Here is a 24,595-nt window from a genome sequence, read left to right as displayed (position 1 = left end):
ACCTTAAAGAAGGGCTCTGGTTGAGCTTTCCTTTTCAGAGTGATCAGAGCTCAGTCCAGTGCTCAGATGCTACTTTTGTTTGTAGTCAAAGACTGTTTTGCCTTCAGTTCTTAGTGAAGTTGAAGGATAAAGAAATGTTCTTGGTGATGTGATGGGCTTTTGCAGTGTTTTTTCCTGCCCTTCTCCCTTCAGCCAGCTGCTTCCCTTGTGGCTACATCCAGGCCTTAACTTTACCTTATTGAGACAGTTTTAGTTTTTGTTTGGGTATTACCTGACACTTGTCTTCATATCTTTGTAGTCTTTGTTTGAATAATACAAGGATCAAAAGCTGCTGAAATTGGAAACGTGAAAGAAATTTCAGGTGGTGAAAAAAACCAAGATGGATGAGTATATCTTAAGAATTCCTTCAAAGGATTTGTAATACATAGGAAATTGTTAAGGCTGATTTCTGATTCTGTGTGGAAAGAGAAGAGTTAACGCTGAAAGCAGAAGAACATGGAACAAGGTAATAGAGGCCTGAGAGGGAAAAGCTGGCATCTTCCTTTTCTAACATAGTTTTCAAATATCTTCTATTTGGAGCAAACAGTTGACCACAGTAATGAGGTCTGGTTTTTCCTGAAGGTGTTATGCTTGCCATAAAAGTCCCAGGTGGTGGTGCATGACTGAATAAACATGATTCTGAGTGTGTATAGGAAAGTACAGGTCACACATTTTAATGGCCTATTTTTGTCCTGTTTGACTGGCTGCCTAAAAGTGGCTCCAGAATAAAGTTTACCTGTTACTAAATAATCTGGAGTTGTATATTCTGATCTGTATCTAGCACTGGTAACATCCAGAGTAGTAGCAGGGAAACATTCATGGAGACATGCCTCATTTTGTTTATTTGAAAACAAAGCAATGCTGCTTTTGTTTAAGAAGCAGTCTCAGAATTAGTGGTAGTTCAGAGTTATGCGAAGAGAAATGAGGTAGCAAGAGCTAGACTAGAGCTGTAGCCCAAACACTTTTGTGGTTTTGCATGATCTCTAGATAGGGCAGAGCATCGTGGGAACACAGTGTGTCACCAGGAGAGGTGGGGAAGCAGAGTGTGATGTTGATGCTCTGGATGGAGCTGCACACTGGTGAGTGGCACTGTTTTGAAATCACAGTGGTGACACTGAATCAGTCATTTTAGTGCCAGTATTGAAATTTTTTGGATAATCACTGAGTGGAGACAAGTAAGTCCATGAACATGATAAAAGAAGCACTAACAGATTTACTGTCATCTGACAAGTGGTGCTGGTATCTCAATGAAGAGTTGACCTCTTTGCACAGCAGCATGAGGCATGTTGGTGGCTGAGGTTTGTTGTTTGACAAGCAGCTCAGATGGATCCCATCTCATGCCTGAGTTATTGTTGGTGTTCTCTTCTGTGTGGGAGGAGAAATGTGGGCAGCTGTTCTGTTACAAGCCTGTCATGGGAGCCAGTAGGAACCAGCTGTGGTTTTATGTGGTTCATACGTAACCAGGCTGTGCAGCTGGGAGTCTGGGCAGTGGATGAAGGGGATCTCCAGTCCCCCTGGCTTCAAATGGTTGTGCAGAACAGGAGAGCCACCACACACTGTAGAACTTATGGGGCAGCTGAAGTGGCAACCCAATACAGTGTTGGAACAGATTGGTTGATTTCTTGGGGTTTGAAATTTTTTTTTTGAGTTCTGTGTGTCTGCATGCAGAACATGAAAGTGTAAGAGGCAGTGTGTGAGGCAGAGCAAGAATGCACAAAGCAGGAGAGAGCTTGTTGATTTGCCTGCTATCTGAAAAGAGATTTCACTTTGGGAATTTCTGCATGACTGATTCCTCCTTCCCAAGGGAAGGATTTTCTCTGGGTTTCAGCTCAATCAGTGTTTCCCAAGAGAAATAACGTACATACGGTCTAAATATTTTCTAGTTACTCGAGCTAAAAATGGGTGGTGATACTGAAAAATGCAAATTTACTTCTCTCTGGAAGCTCACTTCCTGCAAGGGAACCAAAATTTATATACTTTTTTTGTAAGGCACTTTAAGCGTGTTTTTATCAACAGGTGAGAAATGCAACAGAGTAGCTGCTCTGCATAGCTACAATTGTATTTATAATGTGGTGGTAAGGCTGTGCAAGTGGGTAAATATCTCATCTATGAGTGGGTGCAAAAATCTGTTAGTGCTTCATAAATCTCATCAAGAGGTCATTTTATTGACAAATCCCAGATTCATAGTTTGCCTGACAGCCATTTTAGAGAGGACAGCTACAGGCATGGCTGGGGATGTGAAGGCAGAACAACCTTTAATGCTGTTTTGTAGTGCCCTCAGTTTCTAAATCCCTGCAGAAGTATAGTGGCCTCTTTCTTCTTCCTCCTTTATCTTCCTCATCCCCTTCTGCTACTGACATCTGGGAAGTGTGCAACTTCTCAAATTACTTTCAAATTCACCAGCACAGGACTTTAATTGAGCTCAGCCACCTGAAATAGGGGACAGGAGCTCCTCTTGTGTAATTCACCTCTAATGAGGTTTTCAGTACCAGGCCACAAAACAGAAATAGATAAATCTGAATGTTCAAAGTAGGCAAAATTACAGACTTTCTACACCTAACCCAGTCCAGAAACATGTAGCATAGCTGTGTTCATGTAAGAGGAACATGTTGAAACAAGTGCAGCTCTCCAATAGGAAGCAAACCTTTGTCTGACTTGTGGCTTCAGCAGGTGCTTGTTATGTATATTCCTTCTCAAAAGAGGGGGTTTGCCAGCAATGAAATGATTTAGCCTTGATATTTCCAGGTAGAGATCTGGCTTAGCCCAGCATTCCATCTCTAATAATAGTCAGTAGTAATACTTATGGGGAGAAGTGTTAGTAAAACAGTGATCCCTCCCAAATTTTGCAGGCTGTAGTTCAAGGATTTTGAGCAAGAAAGTCATGTCTGCTCCTTTGTTTAACAATCCTTGACAGGCTTTCTTTTGTGAATACATCCAACTGTGTATTAATGTATTTTAAATTTTTGCCGTCATAACATCCTGTCACAATGCCATTAATTGTGGTATGGAAAAAGTCCTTCCTTTTCCTCTTGTTTTTAAACCAGGTGCCTGATAAACTTCATGTTATATTGCTTAATTCATTTATTCCGAGACATGATTTCCTATTTGGTTTTTCCATAATACCATTCATGGTTTTATGTCTGTCATTTTATCCATCTTTCCTCCTAATCTAAATGCACTTGTTTGCTCAGTTCTCCTTAGGTTGAAGTTGTTTCAGACCTCCCATTGTTGTCACTCTCTGAATCTTTTCTTGATCAGCAGAATGCTTCTCTGAAAATTGCTTGGTGCAGCATCTGTAGCTGCAGAGTTACTGTGGTGTTCCTGTCAGGTGTCCCTGTGCTGCTCACTCCTGCTGCTCCCTTTGCTCTCCCAGCCAGCACTGAGCTCTTCATCTGTGAGTGTGCAGTTCCTGACTTTAATTAAATTGTGGTGACTCCAGGGTTCCCATTCCCTGTATTGGCTGTGACTTTGTGGTGTGTGTGAATAAATACCTGACAAATCTATCTGCAGCTCAATGTAGTGAGTTGGCTTTATAATTTTGCAGCTTGCTCCTTTTTTCACATAAATAATGACTGTATTGAGTAGTACAAATGCAAAACCAGAGCTCTTGTGAAAACTGGCTGTATATTCCTGTGCTGTTTCTTTCAATCTAACCAATTGTTAATTCACATGAAGACCTTCCATTTTATCCCATGACAATTTAATTTCTTTAAAAGCCTGTGGTGAGAGATATTGTCAAAGGTTTATTAGAGATCCAAGCATGTTGTACATATCATACATACCACACTTCCCTATATATGTCACAGCAAGTTTGCAAAAGAATTCATGCCATGATAACATTCCTTTGTCATGTTTATTTGCATACCTGCTGATCTGTTCTACAATTTCTATCAACTTTCTCAGTGTAGAAGTGAGCCTGTAGCTACCAGCCTGTTGTTCCCTGGAGTTCTTTTATTGAAATTGGCAGTACAACCTCAGCTTTTTATATCTTGTTTTTTGAGTTTGTCTTAGAGGGAAGCTGGGCAGCATGGTTCATAGTTCTGTGGTGGTATGTTGAAGTGCCTTTTAAATTTCTGGGTAAATAGCATCTAAGTCTGGTGACCTCTATTGGTCTGCTCTAATGTCTAGAATGGTTTTGACAGTCTTGTGCCTGTGCCATCTTCTTGCTCCCATACACACCTTCCATTTTCCTGAGTTTTGGGAGAGTGGTGACCAGTTTGTCTCTATTGTCCCTTGGCCCTGCTCAGTAGCTGAGCAGACTTTCCTTCTGTGCCCTGAGTGCTTCCCATGTGTGAAACAGGAGCTGAAAAGGAGGAGGTTGCTGGGAGGCAGCAATATACAGCCATGGGGGAGCACCTCTTTCTGCCTCAGTCCTAGTTTATGTTGGCTTGAGCAGGTCCCAAAGACATGGCAATAATAATATATAGATTGATATGAATTGGCATTTATTGCATTAATTATTTGCATGGATAGTGTAGTTGTATGTAATTGTTTGCAGTTCTTATCACTCAGAAAAATCTCCGTTGCAATTAAATAACTTACACAAGTGTGTTTTTTTTCGAATTTTTGGATTGATCATGGATTTATTTAGTATACTAATGTAAACTGTTTTGTTTTGGATTGTATTCATAACAGGATTTAAATACAACTCTTTGAATGTTTAAGATATGCATAGAATTTCGGATCAGAATGAAGGGGAAGATGTTTATTGTTCTGAAGAGTTAATGCATGTTTTGATTTTGAAACAGTTCACAACTGAATGTTTCATATTAATTCCTTTGATCTTCAGTATTTGTAACAAAGATCCTCAGTGATGTGCAAGCTCTATTTTTGATGAGGATCAGACTTAGCCTGCCGTGCCTCTAATGGCTTTCTGGCTGTTTTACTGCTTTTAACTTCCTGTAAAGAGAGGTAGTTCCTTGTTCTAGTCTTAGAGTACTTGAGGTGAGACAGCAGCACTCTTCTCTTTCTCTTTTTCTGACTTCATTTCCCCCTTTCTTCTGTCGTTATGTATGTGGTTATTATTTGTTCTTCAGTTTATGAGTCCCCATGGTTTTCTTTAATTGCTTTTTGCTCTGACTGCAGGATCCTGGCTTCTGTGTTTGTGAGGTTTGTGTAGCTGTTTTTATCTAGATTCTGCCTTTTTCAGTGGCTCCTGAATCAACTTCCCTCCCCTGAATCAATTGAGGTAATGTGGCGTGGTGTTGCTTAGCAATGCTGGAAGCTGATACTGCCTGGGTGATGTGTATGCTGGAACAGCACTGAGCAGGAGACACTACCTGTCCTCTGTGGTCTGTGCAGAGAAGAAATCTTGCATTTTGTAATGTTTTCAGCATCCTTCCTTTATGTGCTTGGGTGGGGTTTTTTCCTTTATGTTGCCGAGTTACAGTTTTAAAGACTTAGAGATGTTCCTCCCCCCTTCCTCCAGATCCCTGCAGAAAACATAGTAGCATGTAGAATCAAAATATAATTGGGGTGTCAGTCTTTAAAGAACTGGGTATTTAATTAACTGTCTTGAGATAGGTATGTTTTCTGTCTTCCTCCCCCACGCACCAAGCAAAGCTGTTATGAAGGCAGAGCTGAGCTTTGTAGGATGTTTCAGTCCTCCAAAGTGGCATAGATTGGCAGCCAATCTGGTGTGCATGGCAGTGGATTAAAAATCAGGATGAATTTAATACCACCAACCACATAAGAGTATAGAATGAGCTATTTTGGCAGTAGATATGAAGGTGTTAATGGAAATTATTAGCTCTGAAATATTTCTTTAAAATTGTTGAAATCTCTAATTTTCAGCTGTGGGATTTTTTACTCTCATTAAAATTGCAAAAGAGTGAAGTATTCTCTCTTCCAGCTTTCTTGGGTTTTTTTTTTTTGTTGTTTTTTTTACAAAGCCAAGGGAGTATACATTTTTTAAAATTTAAACTATCTGCTTGTTTTCTTTTTGTTCATTCTTTTTAATAAGAAGCATTAGAAAAATTACATATATTGGAATCAAATATCTTTGAGGCACATTTTAACCAGATGGTAGCTCTCATTTTCACACAACACTGAATAGCATGGGCGATAACCCCATGTTTAAGTTGTAGACTAGGATAACTGTGAAGGTGTTATTTTCCTCTTTTAAACCAATCAGAAATCAAACCAAAGGTTTTAGTTGAAATCCTGGGTGGAAGACAGAGGGGGGTTTTCTCCATCAGCCTGGTAGGATTGTGAACGATGACATCTTTCCTTTCTTTGATGGCAGTTATATTGATTATATCACATAGCAGAGATAGATCTTGGTCAGACTCAATCTCTTTGTTTGTTTCATGCAATAATGTTTGTGCTTCAGTAAGCACAAGCCCACCATTCTTTTGCAAAAACTCTGTCTTGGAGTTGGAAGGCTTACAAACTCCTTACAAAGTTCTTACAAATTTTGTGTGCAGTTAGGCAAAGTGATTGGGTGAGCAATTGCAGCCCTCAGGTGCTCGGTACCTGCTGTCTCAGTGCTGCTGCCAGATCACCTGTTCCTCTGAGCCTTAGCCCCAGCACTGGACTGCTGATGGGGTGGAAGAATGGTGATGATGGGATGGGGACATGGACCTCCACAGCTGGGTCGTGGGAGCCCAGCCTGGACAGTGGATCTGGGCACTGAGGGTGCTCTTGATAAGGTCAAAATACACCCAGAGGTCAAGGATGGTGGAGATGGAGAGGTGCAGTTTGGAGGCTGATCCCACCTGAGCACTGTTTATTTGGGCTATAAAGGATTGCTTATGAGACATGGCATTGTTCAATGGGGTAGTCTCTCTGATCAGCTGCTCCTGCCTCTCTTAACCAGTAGTTTTCATAACCAACAAATGTGTTTCCAGTAGCCTGATAGTTTATTAATTTCTGGTTTAGACCATTTAATCCATAGTATGTACTCATTTATCCTCTCCTGTAAGGAAACAAAACATCGAGCTGGCAAGGGGATTTTATAGCAGGTTCATTGCCATGGTTTCAGACAGCCTTACATAGCCTAAAAATAGATTCAGGAAAGAATATTCTCTTCCCTTCCCTGCCTCCCCCAGCTCTAACTAATTGGAATTTCCTTTTTTTGTTTGTATATTTTTGTTGTTGTGGGTTTACTGACTGACAGGTCAAGCAGATTTGTTTGATGTTTTGTTTTAAAGAGGAAAGTTCATCGTAGTATCTAATACATTGGGGAGTGAGTTTCCTGGTAGTGTGCCAAGGCTATTACCCCCTGCTCCTCTCTCCTACACTTCAGGAGTGCCACTCTGGCAGACTGCAGCTCGTTACAAACCGGTGTAATAGTCCAAGATGTGTGAGGGACCATCCTGGGCATAGCTTGGATGATTATAACCTCGACATTGCCTTGTGCTGAGCAGGGGAAATGCAGAGAGTACATGATGATGTGCCTTTAGCAGCCTGCTCTGCTGCCTGAACAGCAACCTCTTGCAGAGGCCAGCTGGCAGCTTTACTGTGTCTCCTGCAACCCCACAGCTAGGATGTTGCAGACAGGTTGAGGATCATGGATGTAACTAGCAGGACAAGTTTTAAAATACTGCTGTGTGTACAGCAGTGCCTGGACAGCAGCTGCAAGGAGCTCGGGGAGGCAAACTGGGTGACCTTTCTTTCCCCTTCTTGGTGTCCTTGCTGAGACAGCACCAGAGCTACACAGCCTTGGCTGTCGTGCCTAGAGCTGGGCATGGCTTCACTACCTCTGGATTGCAGTGTCATTTATCTTTGAATGTCAGAAAAATGGAGGTGGAACACAGCTTGGCAATCAGTGTGGTCTCCTCTGATGTGTACTGGCTAAACTATCTTTAGCTTGGGGTTGGGCAGTTGAATTCCTCCCCCCCCACACCCTGGCCATCAACAGAAGTGTTGACTGCTTCTGTTAGCAGGAGTCCTAGATGCTTTTAGATCTCTCTCCTCAGACAGGAAGGGCATGGGTTGGAATCACACTGATGCCTTGGATTTCCTGCATTGCTTCCTGTTGAATCGCTGGGCCAGAAGCTAATGGTGGGGGGGATACTGTACACAGTGTTCTACTCCTGAGGCTTGCAGCGTGCCTATTTATGTTGGCAAGCAAGTAAATAACCCCACAGCAGCCTTATCAACTCATGTCTTTCAGTGTCAGGTTTTGGAGCAGAGGGAAAGTGTTCCAGGGTTGAATTGCAAAGGGGAGAAACCCCATGTGGTCTCGTAGTCGGTTTGGTGAGCAAGGTGTCGGTTCTGCTGATCCATTTCTCATCACCATTTTTCTTTGACTGCCCAAGAGAAACTGCAGTAAGTCTGTTTGTTTGTGTGTGTTGCTGCTGTTACAGGGCTTTTTCTTTCTTCCTGCTGCTGCTTTTGCGGTCAGGGTGCCCTGACCTTCCCCAGTAGGGACTGAATGGAGAAGGACTGATGTGATGTCAGGTTGCAAGTATGTTAGTCAATGGGCTGCAGTGTATTGCTAATTCCTTCTCTTCTTGGTTTATTTACCTGTTGTAAATACTTTCAGACTTTCCTCTGTTTCTGAACCAATCAGAGTAGTGAACTTCAAAGAAGTTATGTCTTCTTCATCCATATGCTGTGTTGGACAAAATTTGTGTATTTAGGAAGAAGGTGGTACCAGATAGATAGGACTGCTTAAGGTATAACTGCTAATCAGATGAGATGAAACCTTTTGAAGTCTTTGTTTTTGCTTGTGTGCTGTGCTGCTTTGCATTTGGCAGCTGCAACATGTGCCTATGCTTCCCTGCTCCTCCCTGTGATACTCTGCGATTTTTATATGTCTGGTTTGGCACCTGGAGAGCAGAAGAAGAGCAGCCCCCAAGTACAGATGAGGGAAATGTGCCTTCTCAGCCTTCCACAGAGGCAGGAACCTGCCTTGACTTGCTCATCACCAGTACAGGACAGGTGGGTCAGGTTGGGCTCTGAAGTCTCTTCCTCTTGGAGTGGAGGTGAGTTTGCCATTTCTTTGGAGGATGTACACTGGGATTTTCACAAAATACAGGGGTTCATGGTTCTAAGGGGTAGCAACACATTGTTTTCACAGTTGATAATTTTTTTTCAATGTCCCAATCCAAACTCAAGCTGAAGGAGTTCTTCCAAGGATGAGAGCATGACTGCCATCTCATCTGTTCAGTGATGTGCTCCCTGGGGAAAAGTGCACACTTTTGCTTACAGGCCAGCCCGGATTGCAGAGCCCAGGTGTGTTAGTGACCCTATGAAAATATAATCCTATCTGAGGCTAGAGGAGAAAATTTTCCATACCTGGTAGATGTTTAAGTATTATTTAGGTGGACCGCCTGTCTGCTGTAGTGAGTGAAACCCCTGAAAATATTCTATGTATGAATTTACATAAAATAAAACAACCTACATAATATTACATCAGTGCACTGTAGATGATCATTTCCTTCCCCTCCCATCTGTCCAATGCTGATGTCATTTTACATCCATTTTTCTTCCCTCCAACAGTTCTAGCACTTCCCTGCTCTACTCACTGGGCTCCACATGGGAAAGCTTCTGTGTGTGCATGCTCCTGAAGTGTGCTGAGCTTTGCACAAGTACTCACCTCCTCCACTGAAAGATGAAGAGAGTGGGGTGTGTGTCTGTGTGTGTGACTGGATGTCTGGAATCAGAGACAGAGGGTGTATATATGTGGAGGAGATCTCCAGTTGCTGGTGCCTCTATGGGAGTGGAGAAGTTGGGGGCAAAGGTGAAAGGAATGCCAAAAGCAAATCCTACACTGTTTATTTTATGAGGTGTAATTTGAAGGCAGATGCTTCACTTGTAGACCTTGTGGGAATTGAAATATTCATATTCAGGGTTATGAAAATTAGGAATAGTGTTTTCTGGACTCTCAAGGTAATGCTAGTCATGTGATTTGCTTTCTTTAAAGTTCACATGAGAAGTCAACCCATCTTAATACTTGGAATATCATTGTAGGTCAGATGCTGTTTAAAGAACATGATTATTATTGCAAAGCAGAAGTTCATAATGTAAAGATGTAGTCCTCCCTTTTTGTGATTTACAACACATGTGTAATTATTTTGTTGCATTTTCCCCACCTAGCAATCTTTATGTTATTTGTTGGGTGTGGAGGTAGTTCTCCTACCCCAGGGCACTGTTGTTTATTGCACTGTCCATGAGAAAGCTCTCGTTCCTTGCCTTTTGCAGATGTTGAAAGAGAAGGGTGGCTTGAGATTGTGATGGCCTCCTGCTTTTAAGGAACTGAACTCACTTCTCAACAGAATTCCCTGCATTGTTAGAAGTTGTTTAAACACCCAGAAAATGGTTAAACTGTTCATAAGCTTGAGAAAATTAGCAAGAGCTAATTTTCAGAAAGCCTCATGCTCCTGGATGTAGCCTGCAGTTGTATCTAAAGCAAACTGTGGGCTGTGAAATACTTGAAGCATAATTTGGCCCTAAGAACCTTGGTTTGTGTATACAGAAGCAGTGGGTTTTCATGCTGTTTGACCTAGATCAATAAATGGATTTAGACTCCAAACTCCTAGTGGAGCCAATGTCTCCATGTCTCTTGGACACTTGAGTTTTCTGTCTGTAATTCCCCCTATAGGAAAAAAAGATATTGTGATGCCTTCTCCTCAAACAATTATGAAGTTAGAATAAGTACTTTTCAAGAGAGTAAATCAGCCTTCTCTACAGAGAGCACAGAAAGATAGTTGTTAATTCTGTCCTAACAGTAGAGTTCAAGGAGTTAGTAAGCCTTAAGGATAGATCAGGGTGGAAAAAAGAAATCCTGAGTGCCTTCCTGTAACTGTGCTTCCTTGTGCAGTGAAATAGGCAGAGTGGTCTTTGGCAGATCCAGGGAGGGAAATCAGTAAAGGTTATGGTGTGCAAGAACAGGAAAAGGGTAAGTGGTAGTTTGATGACATGCTTAATTGCAAACAATTCCTGATTCTCATCTCTTCCTTGTGCAGTATTCCTTTATTTAAAGAGGAAAACGAGAATCTGTTCTGTTTGAAGATGAAAGCTGCTATAGCAGCTGTAGGGTTTCCACCCTTCAGTGGGGATTTCTGGTGCTGGGGTAAGAGATGAGAGCAGCAGTGGCAGCAGACAGTCATGCTCCTCTGTGCTGCTCTCACCCTGAGAGGGGGAGACCTCTGAGTTGTTTGTAAATGCAGGATAGGGTTGTTGACTTTGGTCCCAGCTCTGGAAGGAAATCATAGAATCATAGAATGTCCTGAGTTGGAAGGGACCCACAAGGGTTCTGAGTCCAACTTGTGGCCCTGCACAGGCCAGCCCCGAGAATCACACCATGTGCCTCCTGAGGATGTTGTCCAAATGCTTCTTGACCTCTGACAGGCTTGGAATCAATCTGGAGGAATCTGTCAGGAATAAAACCTGATGTCATTGTCCATGCACAAGGAAATAAGCTATTTTCTATCAGATGTGACATACTTCCCCCCCCCCCGCCATCTCATTTGTCTTGCCCTTCCTGACAATCCTTTGGCAATTTTGGGACACCTCTTCAATTTTGGCTTCTTATTCTCTTACCTTTCACGTGCAGTTTCACCTCCCTTGCAGAGTCATTGTCAGACACCAGACATCTTGCCCGAATGAGTGCCCCTTCCCTATCCTTGCCCAATTTTCTTTTTTGCATTTAGTCAACTTCTTCCTTTTTCCTGCCTTGTTTTGTGCACTGCCTGAAGATCCCTGGCTCCCTTCCCTGCCTGTTGCGCTTGCTCTCCCTCCTGTTTTGGGCCCTTGTCCCAGTCTGCTCCCTCAGGCCTGGCATTTGTCCCTGCTGCACTCCAGATGCACTCCTTTCGCTTCCTTGCTGCCCGGGTGCCGGCAGCCTGGCCACGGCCAGCACAGGAAAGATGGGCTCCCTCTGCTCCAGGGCCTGGATCTGCTCCAGAGCCTGGACCTGCTCCAGCTGGGCAGCCATGGAAATGAAAGGAGTCTTGGGCTCCTCTGTTCCCAGGCTGGCGCGTGCTGGCCCGCTCTGCGGGCAGTCCTTGGGTTGCCACTGGGAAAGAGAGCGGCATTGGAGCGTGCTCAGCCAGGAAAGGCTCCTGGGAGATCCTGGCTATTGACTCCTTAAAGGTCTTTGCCTGCTGTGAATGCCCTGTGTGCTGCCATTGGATATGGGTACAAAAACTGATTTCCGTCTTCAGCAGAATCTAAAGTTACGTGAGACTCAGGAGCCAAGAAGGGAATATGAGGAGCATAGGATGTTCTCCAAGGGAAGGAAGAGCAATCTAATACCCAGCTTGCCTGCTTTGCCCAGCGCAGCAGTGTCCTCTGCCATGCTGCCTTACTGGGAGCCTTGTATTGAGTGAGAAGACCTGTTAAAATCTTCAGGCAGCATTCATGTTGGATTATTTTAAATGTATTATTTATTATGGGCCTCTTTCTGCTTGATCTTGCACTGTCAGCTTCTGCCTCTTGATATGTGAATTTTAAAAATGGGTCTGAGTCCTACACCTCTCTATCTTGCTTGGATTGTAAAGGCTGTTTTGGAGTGTTGCTTCCAATGACATTTTGAGGAGGTCAGTGCAGACTGGTGGGCTGCTTTGGCAGTATTTCTGCTAACTCTCCTTGCCAATGTTGCAAGGAAGAGAACAGAACAAGAGAATCGGTGCTTTCCACTCTCCCCTTTAGTAGTAAAAAGTACAGATTCCACAGATAATACTTTTTCACACCTCCAAGCAGGTGAGTAATTAGTTTTGAGATGTAACAAGAAACCACAGGGATGTAATCTGTACTGAAACAGGTTTGTTGATAAAGAGACAATGGTGTGGTTGAACAGGAAAGCCCTTCTCTAGGTGCAGCTTCTAAAGCTTGCTCTAATAGTGCTGTGCTTTGGACTGACTGAGTCAGTTTTCATTGCGAAGTTAGTTACAGTGGGAAAAGAGGTTTGTTCTGCAAATCTCATACATCTGCCTTATGGGAAAACCCATCCTTGTCTGTCTTCATGCAGCATGTATAATACTCACATTTTAGCCAAACATAAAATGAGGCTCTACCTGTAGCAACAGTATATCCATGCATCTCTCACAGTATCTCTGACAGCTGTTCACAGAATAAACGCAGTGTTATCAATTATCTAAAGACACAAAAGTACCCTGTCTTGAAAGATCAGGAGAGCTATCACAGGACAAGGCAGTGTGGACTGTGATGCTTAGTACAGTTAGAGTCTTTCACTGATTGAAGTATTTGCACAAAGAGAAATGAGTAAGGAACCCAAGGAAGTTTGAGAGTTTTGCAATAATTTTTAAAAGAATATTTGAATTCTTTTCAAGAATGATATAATGGCATAATAATGGCATAATTTAAAAACACTCTAGGGTAAGTATTATACAATCACGCATCATGACCCATTTTGTCTCCAGCAGGATGCAAGTGAATATTTTAAGTTGTTTTCTAAACAACAGGTACATAAAGCAATTTTTTCTCTTCATGCTACAAGTATTTCTTGCTGGTACTGTGTCATTATTAAATGTGATATTTCCTTGGTCAAGAATAATAAAGGCTCATATAAAAAGACCTAATTAAAAAAAAACCGAACAAAACAATCATTGTATATTCAGTTATAGCAAGCAGTTTTACAAACTTATAAGAAGTCTCTTTTAGGAACAGACGTTTAAATATTTAAAACATCAGGAACTCTTTTCTGGTTTTATAGTGGGTTATATACTGAGTGTAAGACTTTGGCCATAAATATGTTTTTCCTGGTGTACAAGCTATGTAATAATTTTGTGGGAGTCTGATCACAAGCTTTGGGCATAAAGGAAACTAGTCAAGGCCATTATAGCCTCAGTTTAACATGTTTGGATAGGCATCATCTGTGGCTGCCCAATGCTGAGCGCTGATGTCATTGCCTCTGTGGTTTGGAGCTGCTGGGCCATGGGGGTGCCCAGCCCTGAGTGAGCGCAGTGTGTGCCCTGCAGCTCCTGGGCTTCTGCTCCCTACACGTGCAGCACACCAGCACAAGTGTGGGGATACTGGAGTGACGCCTCTGATGGCTCTCAGCAGGAGAGAGAGTGGGGCCAGGCACACTGACCACGACGTTTTGGTCTTCTGGTAGGGGTCTGTGTGCTCGGGGCAGGGACAAGCTCCTCAGAAGGGCCGCTGAATGCCTGAATTAGTCTCTGGTGCTCAGCAGTTCTCTGGAGGATCTGGCTTGCATTTAGGCAGTGTGAATACCTCTACTGTATACTCATACTTGGTTCAGAGAAATAGCATTTCCCCTGAGCTGTTTTATTTCTCAAAACCAGGACTGTATCAGATTTTCCCCCAACTGCTGAACAGTAGTATTAATGTAGTGTGTTATTTATTCTTTTGACATGTTTTTATTTCATGGAAAACGTCTACATTATTCTTGAAGCTGGGTATGAGTTGCTGGATCCCTTTCAGGATTCTGTTAAATCTGGAAATAAATCAGATTACTTTGTTCTACTATAAGCACATTCAGCTTGGCTTTCACATGAGGTGTTGTATGGGTGAATGAGCCCAGAGCACTCCAGCTGGTGCAACAGCTTTATTTATGCAGAGTGATGGCATGAAAGGTTTTGGGAAATGCTTTTAATGGCTTCAGGATTGATTTGTGCCACTATTGAACCACCAAACTGCTTAAAGTTCTTACCCACTTCATTTGTGTTTTCTAGTGACAAGCTGTGGGCTCCGGTCATGACCGGTTAATCAGGAAACTGTGCTGGTTGGAAACACAAGAAGTAGAGGTTTTCTTAGACTCTCCTTATAAGTTCCTAGCATTTGCCATGTGGCAATAAAACTTCCACAGTCTTTCTGTTCATAATGTGAAATAGTTTTTTGCCCACATGGTGATACTTTTATATCTCAACTGTAAAATGCTTTATGTCTTCATAAAATGATAACATGTACTTTCTCACTTCTACAACACATTTTCTCATCAGTGAAGGATTAGCTGGGTGACTTCAGCATGTATTTCATGTACTCTTTACTCTTAATATTTTTTCTCCCATGGATTTTTTTAAATCACATTTTGGTACTTGTACGACTGTGCTGAATTTTGTTTTTCCATAGGTTTTAGTGACAGAATTAGCAGGTTATGCAAAATAGAAGGGGTATCAATAAAATCGAGTATCTAAGTATATGATATGTGCTTGCAGCTTCTTCCTGAGCATAATTTTTTATGCAGGCAGTTTTTTCAATGGGTTGAAAAACATCTCAGAAAGCAGGTTGGGAGTTTCACAGTGAGGAAGAAATATCTTCCCCCTGGCCTGAGAGAAAGCAGAAATTTTGTAAAAGAGGTGTAGTCTTGTCCAGTTGGGAAAGCAAAGTGTCAAGGAAGTATTTTCAATGGAAAACAGTGTTGAACTTCATGTATGAGTATGTTATAAACACATACGTGGTAGTTAAATGGTGATGCAGTAAGTGCAAAGCAAGTGGGAAATATTTAATTCAAATTTTAATTTATCAAATAACAAATGAAGCATTTGTGTGGAAATACCTCCCTCTGGTCTATTAAGAGATTCACGGCTCCACAAGATCCCTGTTTTGCTCAGACTGTGCCTTTGGATGTGAAGGGAAAACATAGTTGGGTGAGAGTCACTAATTGAGCAATTGGAGCTAATCATCCCCTTGGCTTAGCAGATGGAACACTAATTTTCCTTCCAGGTGTAGCCAGAATTACCTGTTTGTACAGTGCCTTCAAGTTGGGCTGATTTAAAACCTGAATTAAAAACTTTAAAATTGGCTGTGTTAGTTTGAATATGATGTTGGCGTTCCTGATTCAAGTAAGTGACGTTGATCATGGTACAGGGGTGCCAGGTAGGGGTAGTGAAGAACAAAGTGCAGACGAATCCCCAGAGGTTGGGAAACAGTCACAATCAGACCAAAGAGTAACTTGTATGAAGAGATTTCTGAGGAGTCCTTTGAGAGGGTGAGTGTAAGAAGTTTTGCTTACTTAATTGCTCACTTACATATGTGCAATGGCTTTGCTTGCTTGTGTGAGATGCAGGGAAGGAGAAAAGTTTTTTTGCTTTCAGTCAGTTTCAAATGCAGCATTGTTCAGAAACATAACACAAAGTGAATCAACATGTCTGCTGACTTGTTCAATATCACTGATGGCCATCAAAAGTAATTGCAATGTTGTGGGTTGAAATCAAGTATTTGTAGACCAGATTGGCTTATTCACAGAGCAGTCTGTATTTGTGCTTAAGGGATGAGGATTTTCACAGAGGCAATTGGAAAAGCATAGATTTATCTATTGCTTCACTTGTTGATAGATCTACTGACAGGTGTGTGGCTGAGGAAAAAGGATAGCACACATCCAATTTGTGCAGGATGGGACTGTTCCTTGCTGACATCTGGCAGAAGAATTGGAATCTGGGACAGCTGCTAGTGCCACAGAATTGCAGACAGTTTTAGCACCTGAATGCAATGAAGATAAATGAGTTCCACTTGGAAGCTGAATGGCCCTAAAGCCAGAAATGAATGTGGGCACTCTGAATGCTGTACTGATAGGCTTGCAAGAGGTGTTTTTTATCCTGTACAGTCATAAATGCTCATTATTCTGGACTTTGAGCCACATTATTGGCATACTGAATAGTTTGAGTTTTTAAAGCTTACTGCTCAGGTGCCTGAATTTGACATTGGTTTCAGGCTCAAGCTAGTTTGGTGTTCACTAAGTGTACTCTATTGCTTTACAAACCTGAGCACTTATTCTGTCCAGCTGCATAACCATCCCACAGAAAACTGGGTCAAGGGATAAGAGAGTGTTATTTACAGATTTTTCAGAGTCTGACCAAGATAGGCAACTTTGTGGGCTCTATTAATTTTCAGTAGAAATTATGAATTTTATTCTTTTAGAGATAGTGTTGCATAGCTGAGGGAATTTCTTACTGCTGCAGATTTTAGGAAGTCTGCAGAGTGCTGAAGAATCTGATTCTTAAGAGTTGCTTCTGCAAGTCTCTGTCTAATTTTTGGTAGGCAGCCATGGTGTTTTCTTGAGCAGGAAGGTTTTTCAAGGTTAATTTTCTGCATTTTTAGGGACAGGGAAAAGATAAAAAAAGATAAATCTGTGTTTAGAAATTAAGCCTGGTTAAGGACTTCACCCTCCATCCCCTTTTCCGCTGACAGTACAGGGGACTAGACATGACCTGTCTTCTTGAGCATACCTCTCATTGAGCTTTTCTACTTCTCACTTCATGAAGCAGCCATCACTTACAGTGTTAACCTTTTCTGGTTTGAGCTAGAAGACAGTCTAATGGTACAGAAAAACTGAATTTTTATTGCCTTCCTTCTCTGAGTATTGTGGATGTGAGCAGAAAGGGCAGACAAGAAACTGAACACAAATCCCTTTAGCTGCAAGGTTTCCTTTAGAGTCTGAGTCAAACTTAGTCTGCTGGGTGTAAGCGGAGAAACAGACACCCAGCACCTGTGTCTGTACTACTGCCCTTCAAGCTTGAGCTATTTTTCTATTAAGAATTTTTCCCATCTCTTTGCTTCTGCAAATGTGCTGGGTTTTATCAAAGAAATTATAAATTGGACTCCACTGATCCTTTTAGGTCCCTTCCAAGACAGGATATTCTGTGATTTACATGAATAATTTAAATTTTTTTAATCATCATATTTGCTTTGTACAGTTCTACTGGGGACTTGCACAAATTAAGCAGGATAATGCTTCTCAGTATAAAAATCTGAGCTGTCTGCTTCCATCATTTCAGACTGAATTGTAGTTTCAGTCTTCCTGGTCCTGTTGCCTTGTTATGCTATCACTATTTTTTAATATGGGTTCAAGATGCTTGATTTCATTTTTATGGTAATTCTGATGTACTAATGAAAAAGCAGCATCACAGACCATTTATGCTGCACATATAGAATTTTCTCTTGCTGGAGGTGTACAAGTCTGCTCTGTGCTTTTGGTAGGGCTTATACTCACACCATCCCACTGTGCCTCGGGCTTCCCCACCTTTAAGAGGAGTGTCCTGAGCACTGTGCTTCCTTCTGTTTCATGCTGTGGAAATGTGTCAAAAAGGAAAGCAAAAGAAGTGGAAAGGGCCGAGATACATAGTACCATTCTCTTCCATAACAGCAGTCTTCAGGCTTTGGGAGCCTCTTGCATCAAATTCTGAGCCCTGGTCTGACCTAAGGAGCAGAGAAGAGACAGAGTGGCATCTATTCCAACATACTGCTTCTGTTTTCCTCAGTATTTTGTAATTTTTGTAACCCTTTATTCCTGCCCCTATTTTCCCTGCCCCAGCCCCAACAAGTGCTGTTTATACTCACAGCTCCCTTTAGACTAAGTGAGTTTGATACTTTTTTCATCCTGCCAGAGGAAAATATGTGGAAATTTTAATTGGCCAGAACCTTTTCTGATGCTATAAAATGTGCCTGCTTTGAACATGGAGAACTGAGGTGGCTTTATGCTGAACCACATTGTGGCCTTTGTCCAGCTACTGCATAAGTATCTACAGACCTTACATTTTTAATCCAAGCATTTAGTATCTGTATAAAAGGGTTATTAATGTGTGATTAGAACAAAACAACATCTCCTAATCTATCTAATGGCTGTTGTAGGGTTTTTTTGAGTCTTCCAGGTGCTGTAAGCAGAGAAAGCTTTAGTCAGCCCAGTGGCCTGAGAGCAGCTGGCTGGGCTTAGCTCACCCTGGCCTTGGATTTTCCAGCCTGCCGAGAGCTGATTTAATTTGCTAACCCAGCCAAGAACAAAACACTGAATTGTTTTGAGTTAGAGAGATGCTGTGGCTCAGCCTGAGGAGGGTGAGAGTCAGTGCTCAGCACCAGGCAGGACTGTATGGGTGGGAGCTGGGAAGGAGCAGAAGGGGACAGGACTCCCCCATGGGCAGCTCTGCTGTGTCAGTAACTTCTCCTCACACAGGTGAGGATACAGGTTCATTCTCTGCAGCAGGCTCTCTCCATCTTGCAGGTGCTAGAGCACTGACATCCAGTGAGCATGCAGCTGAAACAATAGACTTGGTTTAGGCCCTGGGTTTCAACAGGTGTCAGAAAGAGCAGGCAGAAACTTAATGTTCAGAGTTCAGATGAATCCTCTTCTGTTTGCCACTCTCTGCTTCTGTATTGGTTGTCTGTCTCCACTTGTTTTGCTTAGAGCTGCATATGCTGGAATCTGGTGTCTGCTGCTCCTTCTTCTTAACACCTTCCTCAATTTACTGTTGTCTTTCTACTTGAGTGTCTTTGAATTTCTCTGTCGTTTGTCCAGACCTGATCCATCTCTTCATCATGACAGACATTAGACATCCTAATCCCCTCAGGTTTGCTCAATGTTTGCTTAATACTCTTTAGTTATGGTCTGTGACCTTAGTTCGCTGTCTCCTAGATCAAAGTGATATAAAGGTATTCAGCTTGACTGATGTGCTCTGTTATTTTAGAGAGGGTAATTTTTAAGGCCTCTTACTTAAAGGTATAGTAAAAATATTATGCTGATGTTATGACAGCAGCATAGTGAGACTAGTGGCATGCAGAAAAAAAACCCTAAATAACTTCCAGTGCAGCATGCTGATGTTTAGGCATATCAGTTAAAAAATGGAAGGTCTTCTTTTAATTTTCCTAGTAGCAGGTGCTTGTGATCAGGGTAGGCTGATTACAATAGTTCTTAGATCTTTGCTTCCAAATGAAAGTGTGCGTTTATAACCAAATAGTTAAATATATCTATAAACAAGAATTTCTATTTTACTAACTTAATAATAATAAAAAAGCAGCTGTATATATGGAGTGGTTCTGCTTGTACCTTTCCTCCATGATTTTTTTGGCTCCTAAATTTGAGTAGTTTTTATGTGTTTCATAAAGTTTATTGGCCTGTCTGATTGTGTGTGTGGGCAACTGTATCATCTAGTCAGAAGAACATTTATAGAAGGGTTCAATGTCTGTAACATTTCCTTGCAAGGATTATTTAATGGTATCACTTGATTGATTCCTGTGTTTATGATTTAATGGAAAGAACATAGCCAAAAACTTCTATAGTAGCACAGCAGTTGTAGAGGTCCTGTCTGCCCTCTTGGTGCTGGCTGGGGTATGTGGTGACTTCAGGAGAGCTCTTACTTGGACCAGAATCTTTGAGCACTTCTAGACTGAGTGCCTGTGCTACCTTTTTAGATGATCCTGTGTACTCCACACACAGGAAAAACAGATTAATTTGCAAAGGGGCCCAGAGTCTTTCTATGTAGAACTTGGTGTCTTTTCTTCTTGAATTCCTCCTTCCAACTGAGGCTTTCTTGTTGGCACTGCTTGTCTTATAAAAAGATTTAATTTAATCATTTTTAAAGAAGAAGATAAACACAAGTGATTCTTCATAGATTTTTAGATTGCAATGATAACTGAGAAAAAATTTGCCTCTCTGGTAGTGGTTGGCATGGGCTTGGGTAGGTTTCACTAGTATCTCTCTGACCTTGATGGGCAGGTTAGTGCTGAATCGTTGCAAAAGCTTGCCTGCATTTTTTTCTTCTCCTTCACTTGTGCCCATTGAGCTGTTATTTAGAAGTGTGGGATCCATAATTTTTGATTCCCTTCCTTCTCAGCTAACATTTCTTTTAATCCAAGTGCTGTTTTAAATTTTTTTATGCCCAAGTATTTGCTGTGTAAAATATCTGTGGGAACAGATTAGTCATGACATGGAAGAGTAATGTGTAGTAAATAGTGTATCCTGCCAAAGACAGGGCTGTTTTTATTCTATCCTTATGGTGGAAACTGGTGTCTTATTACCTGTCATTGTTTTTTATAGAATCCTGTAGAACTGGTGATGCATTCACAAATTTATAGGCTGTCTTGTGCTCCCTTTTTTTCCCCATATAGGCTTCTCAATAATTGTAACCTCAGAGTTAAAGCCAGGCAGTGATTGGCAGTACTCTTCTTATGCCTCTGTTCAGCTGGAAAGTTACATTTCCATTTGTGCCCATCTGTGTGCTACATGTTTTGGTCGTTGATCACTGTATAAAAGTCATGCAGAATGAAAATGCATTTACCAAGAAAGATAAATGGACAGTAGAAGTGTGTTTCATCAGAAACCCATCTAGAGTGTCAAAAAGCAAGATAGGAAAAATGAAATAAAATTCTAGTGTGATGTGTAACATTCAACAAGTAAAACTAATGGTGCTTGAATTAAAAAAGAAGGTTCAGAGTTGTGCCAATAATGAAGAATTTCCCAGTCAGTGTTGGCTTTTTTCTGGCCTCCCAGTAGCATGTCCTCACAGTTCTTGCTCATCAGTGGGATCAGGCCAGGCCCCAGGTCTGGAGCAGCTCTGGTCCCCAGTTTATAATTGGTGTCATCTTGTACCCCTTGGCTTTCCTGCTTCGCAGACCCTTATCAAGGTGGCAGCTGCAAAGTGCCAGAGAAGGCTGGGAGGAAAAACTGCTGATGTAGCCAAGAGGGAATGATGGTCAGCAAGTGCTGAGTTGTCTCACTTGCTCTTCTTGCCTTCCTACCTTCTCTGGGAATCCTGTCTGGGGGTGATAACAGCCTGATTCATAAATAATTAAAAATTTACATAATTAATTGAAATCTGGGCTCTGTTGTGCTCTATTTCCAAATGTGATCTTGTTTACTTTTCCAGGAGAAAAGGAATAATTTTCCCTTGTGCAGTACTATAGCCTGTCCATCACCCTTACCCCAAGGAGGTGATTAGGCTGTGTATTTTGAAAAGTATAAAGTTTGTCTGATTTTCTCATCTTCATATGAATCATTCAGAAAAAAATTTTGATGGCTTTTACTTGTTAATGGTCATACAGTTTACTACCTGCAGCCATATATACCATGATGCTTATGTGCAAAACATCTTCCTTATGACTGATATGGTCTTCTTTGCCCTTATTCTTTTATCAGATATAAGAAACAAGTTTCCCTAAACATGGGTGAAACTGAGCAGAGACCAACAGCAGGATCCCGCTTGGGAGCTCAGGAAAATGCTGGGATCAGTACTTTGGAGCATGGACAGAAACCACCTCTGACAACTCCAGGAAAACTTGTCTCTATCAAAATTCAGATGCTGGATGACACACAAGAAACTTTTGACATTCCGGTAAGGATGTGGAGGTTGGGGTGGCCGAAGATTATTCAGGCATTTCTTTCTGATAATGCGTGTTCTCAAACCAGTTCTCTTTTTATTTCAGCTGTGATTCTTTGGCTAATGAATTCATGTTGCAGAGAAAATGGCTATTGTGTATATCAGCATTAAATAGATCATGGTGCAATACCAACAGCATTAAAGAGGGAAGTGAACTGTAGATTACAGTTATTAATTCCTTTTCTGTTTGAACAGCTTCAGGAGAAGTTAAAGTCCTTGGTGGTTTTTTTTCTTCAAATATTTCATTAGTGGTTTCCTCTACTTTTTGAACAGTTGATGTACTTCCTTGCTGCTGTTTTGCTCTTGATCCAGTAAACCATAGATCTATACAGATTTTTTTTTTCTATCCTCTGGCAAGTCCTTAGGATATTAACTTGAAATCATCAAAGTTTTCAGTAATTTATATCACTCTCACAAGCACTGAGTGCTCTCACGGAAGTTGTGTGCAAGGAAAGAAGCAAAGCAGTCTCATCTAAAGTTTCTCTGTACCCTGTTGAGATTAATCTGGGTTTGTCCTTGCCAAGGAGACAGAGCTGCTACTGCTTTAGTGTGTGGTTGTGATCAGTAGAATCAGTTAGAATTAGTTCTGATACCAAGACTGATCCAGTTTCACACGATCTATCTGTTGGTAGCCACTAATGATTCTAACATGCCATGCTTACACAATTAACATGAAATGTGGTTGAACACTGCTGCTGTTATGGAAGTGTACTGGAATGCATATTTTTCAAAGTCTTCAGGCTTCACTGAATAGGAAAGTGGAAACCTGAGTTCAAATTTCATCCTTTGTTACTTGCATTTTCTGTAGCTATGGTAATTTTCATGCCTTCATTGGCTCAGATTTCCCTTCTGTAAAATGGAGGATCACCAGTGAGATACAGAGGTCTTAGACATACAGTGCCCTAAACTGTATGTTTAGGGAAAAATGCTACCCCTGTATTAACATGAAGGAGTTCTGCTTATGAAAATTATTATTTTAAAAATGTTTATAATGTTTTCATGGCCTGCTTATCAGGTTTTGTTTGTCTATTTTCTATGTGTACACGCAGACGCTTTTTGATCTGCTCTCTGCTGCTGTTTGCGATCCAACTGCAACTATGTGTTCAGTCTCAGATTTTATTTTAGTGGAAGGTAAATTCTCTGGGCAGGCAGGTTATGGGTGAACTGAACTGCCCTCAAGTGAAATGCCCATGTTTGTAGCAACTTGTTACACTTTTGTACCTTTCACAATGCCTGTCAAACATAGGTAGCAAACAGTCTTTAGGTAAAAGCAGTCTTTAGATAATTGTTGCTGTTCAAAAGTGTAGTTATAGTTTAAACCATCAAACACTGATACTATTTTGGGGCTCTTTTATATGATATAAATATCTCTGTTATTCCAGAGACAAGTTTTATAGGGTTTTTTTAACCTGTAGATACTAATTCACTGTATTTTGAAAATTGAAAAAGATGTGCCAACATTTCTAGATCAGGTCCATTTAATTAAATTGTTTAGAAGAAAATATAAGATGATGTGGATGCAAAGCACCCTGTAACTCCAGCTTTGCTTCTGGGAGTTTGAGAAAACAGTATTTTTTGGCCTTTAATATTAGTAGATATCAACATTTCATTTGTTTTTAACTTCAGCAACACCTGAAAGACCTGGGGATATAAACAATTTTCTGTTGCAATCACTTGAATATGATTGTTTTCAGAGACTTTTATTTCATAACCATCGCTATTCAAGGAAAGCCCAGTTGGTTTGAAAGTCAAACCTTGCGGTAAAATATGCAGGATGCTTTTACAAAATCTTTTAGAGCAAATCTTTTGTAAAGCCGTATGTCTTTAACCTATAGTCAAATGGAGGAATACATGGTGTTTTCAGTCTGCTCTAAAAGACATTAATTGTTTTAGTCCCATCTCACAAAAATGATTAAATTTTGATACATCTAAATGGACGTGTTTATTCATGTTGGAAACCCCATGTTCCTATTTATAAGCTTCATGTTTTTAGCCAAACTGGTGCAGTATACACAGAAAAGGAAAGTGATACCATTTCAACAAAATATTTTAGAGGCAGCAAGTGTGGCCGTGGGCAGAAGACGTTAAACATACATGCCTAAGCACATCTGTGGGTTTGCTTTTCAGGGGAGAATTAAAGACTTTTTGCGTGGTTGAAGGTCTGAACTACGCTTCCCAAAACCTGAGCTGCTGTGATTATGAAAATAACTTTGCAAATATGATACTAGTATAAACTGAGAAGGATTTGTGTTTCCTACAATTTCAGGAATTTTGCTGCACAAACCTTTCTGTGTTAGCAAATGAGCCATACTTTGAGTGGTTTTATTGATGCTTGTATTGTGTCTTGTAGGATAGTATAAAGTTTAATGATGCCAGTTTATTATTTTCTCATGAAGTCTGCATAAAAACGGAAAGAGATGCTGGTGCTACTTCCTCCTGAGTTTGGGGGAACTGGTGAAGTAGTTGGGACTGTCCATCTGTCTGGTCCTGCCTCTGTGCTACTCTTGTTGTACCTTCAGCACGATTGCCCCATTAGC

General features: G+C 41.2%; 1 protein-coding gene across 5 annotated transcripts in view; it reads left to right on the top strand.

The window, feature by feature from the left end:
• Window positions 1-24,595, top strand: part of FARP1 (FERM, ARH/RhoGEF and pleckstrin domain protein 1) — a 201,312-nt gene that overhangs the window by 16,990 nt on the left and 159,727 nt on the right. For all 5 annotated transcript variants that reach the window (XM_054518572.1, XM_036406875.1, XM_036406866.1 and 2 more), the window contains exon 2: window positions 21,818-22,013. In XM_054518572.1, the coding sequence (XP_054374547.1) occupies window positions 21,843-22,013 (171 nt within the window). In that variant the 5' untranslated portion in view covers window positions 21,818-21,842. The remainder of the gene's footprint in view (window positions 1-21,817; window positions 22,014-24,595) is intronic.

This window comes from Molothrus ater, chromosome 2 (assembly GCF_012460135.2).
Source record: "Molothrus ater isolate BHLD 08-10-18 breed brown headed cowbird chromosome 2, BPBGC_Mater_1.1, whole genome shotgun sequence".
Classification (NCBI taxonomy): Eukaryota; Metazoa; Chordata; class Aves; order Passeriformes; family Icteridae; genus Molothrus; species Molothrus ater.
The sequence above is the reverse complement of the archived record's forward strand: the minus strand, read 5'-3'. Positions and strand labels throughout refer to the sequence as shown.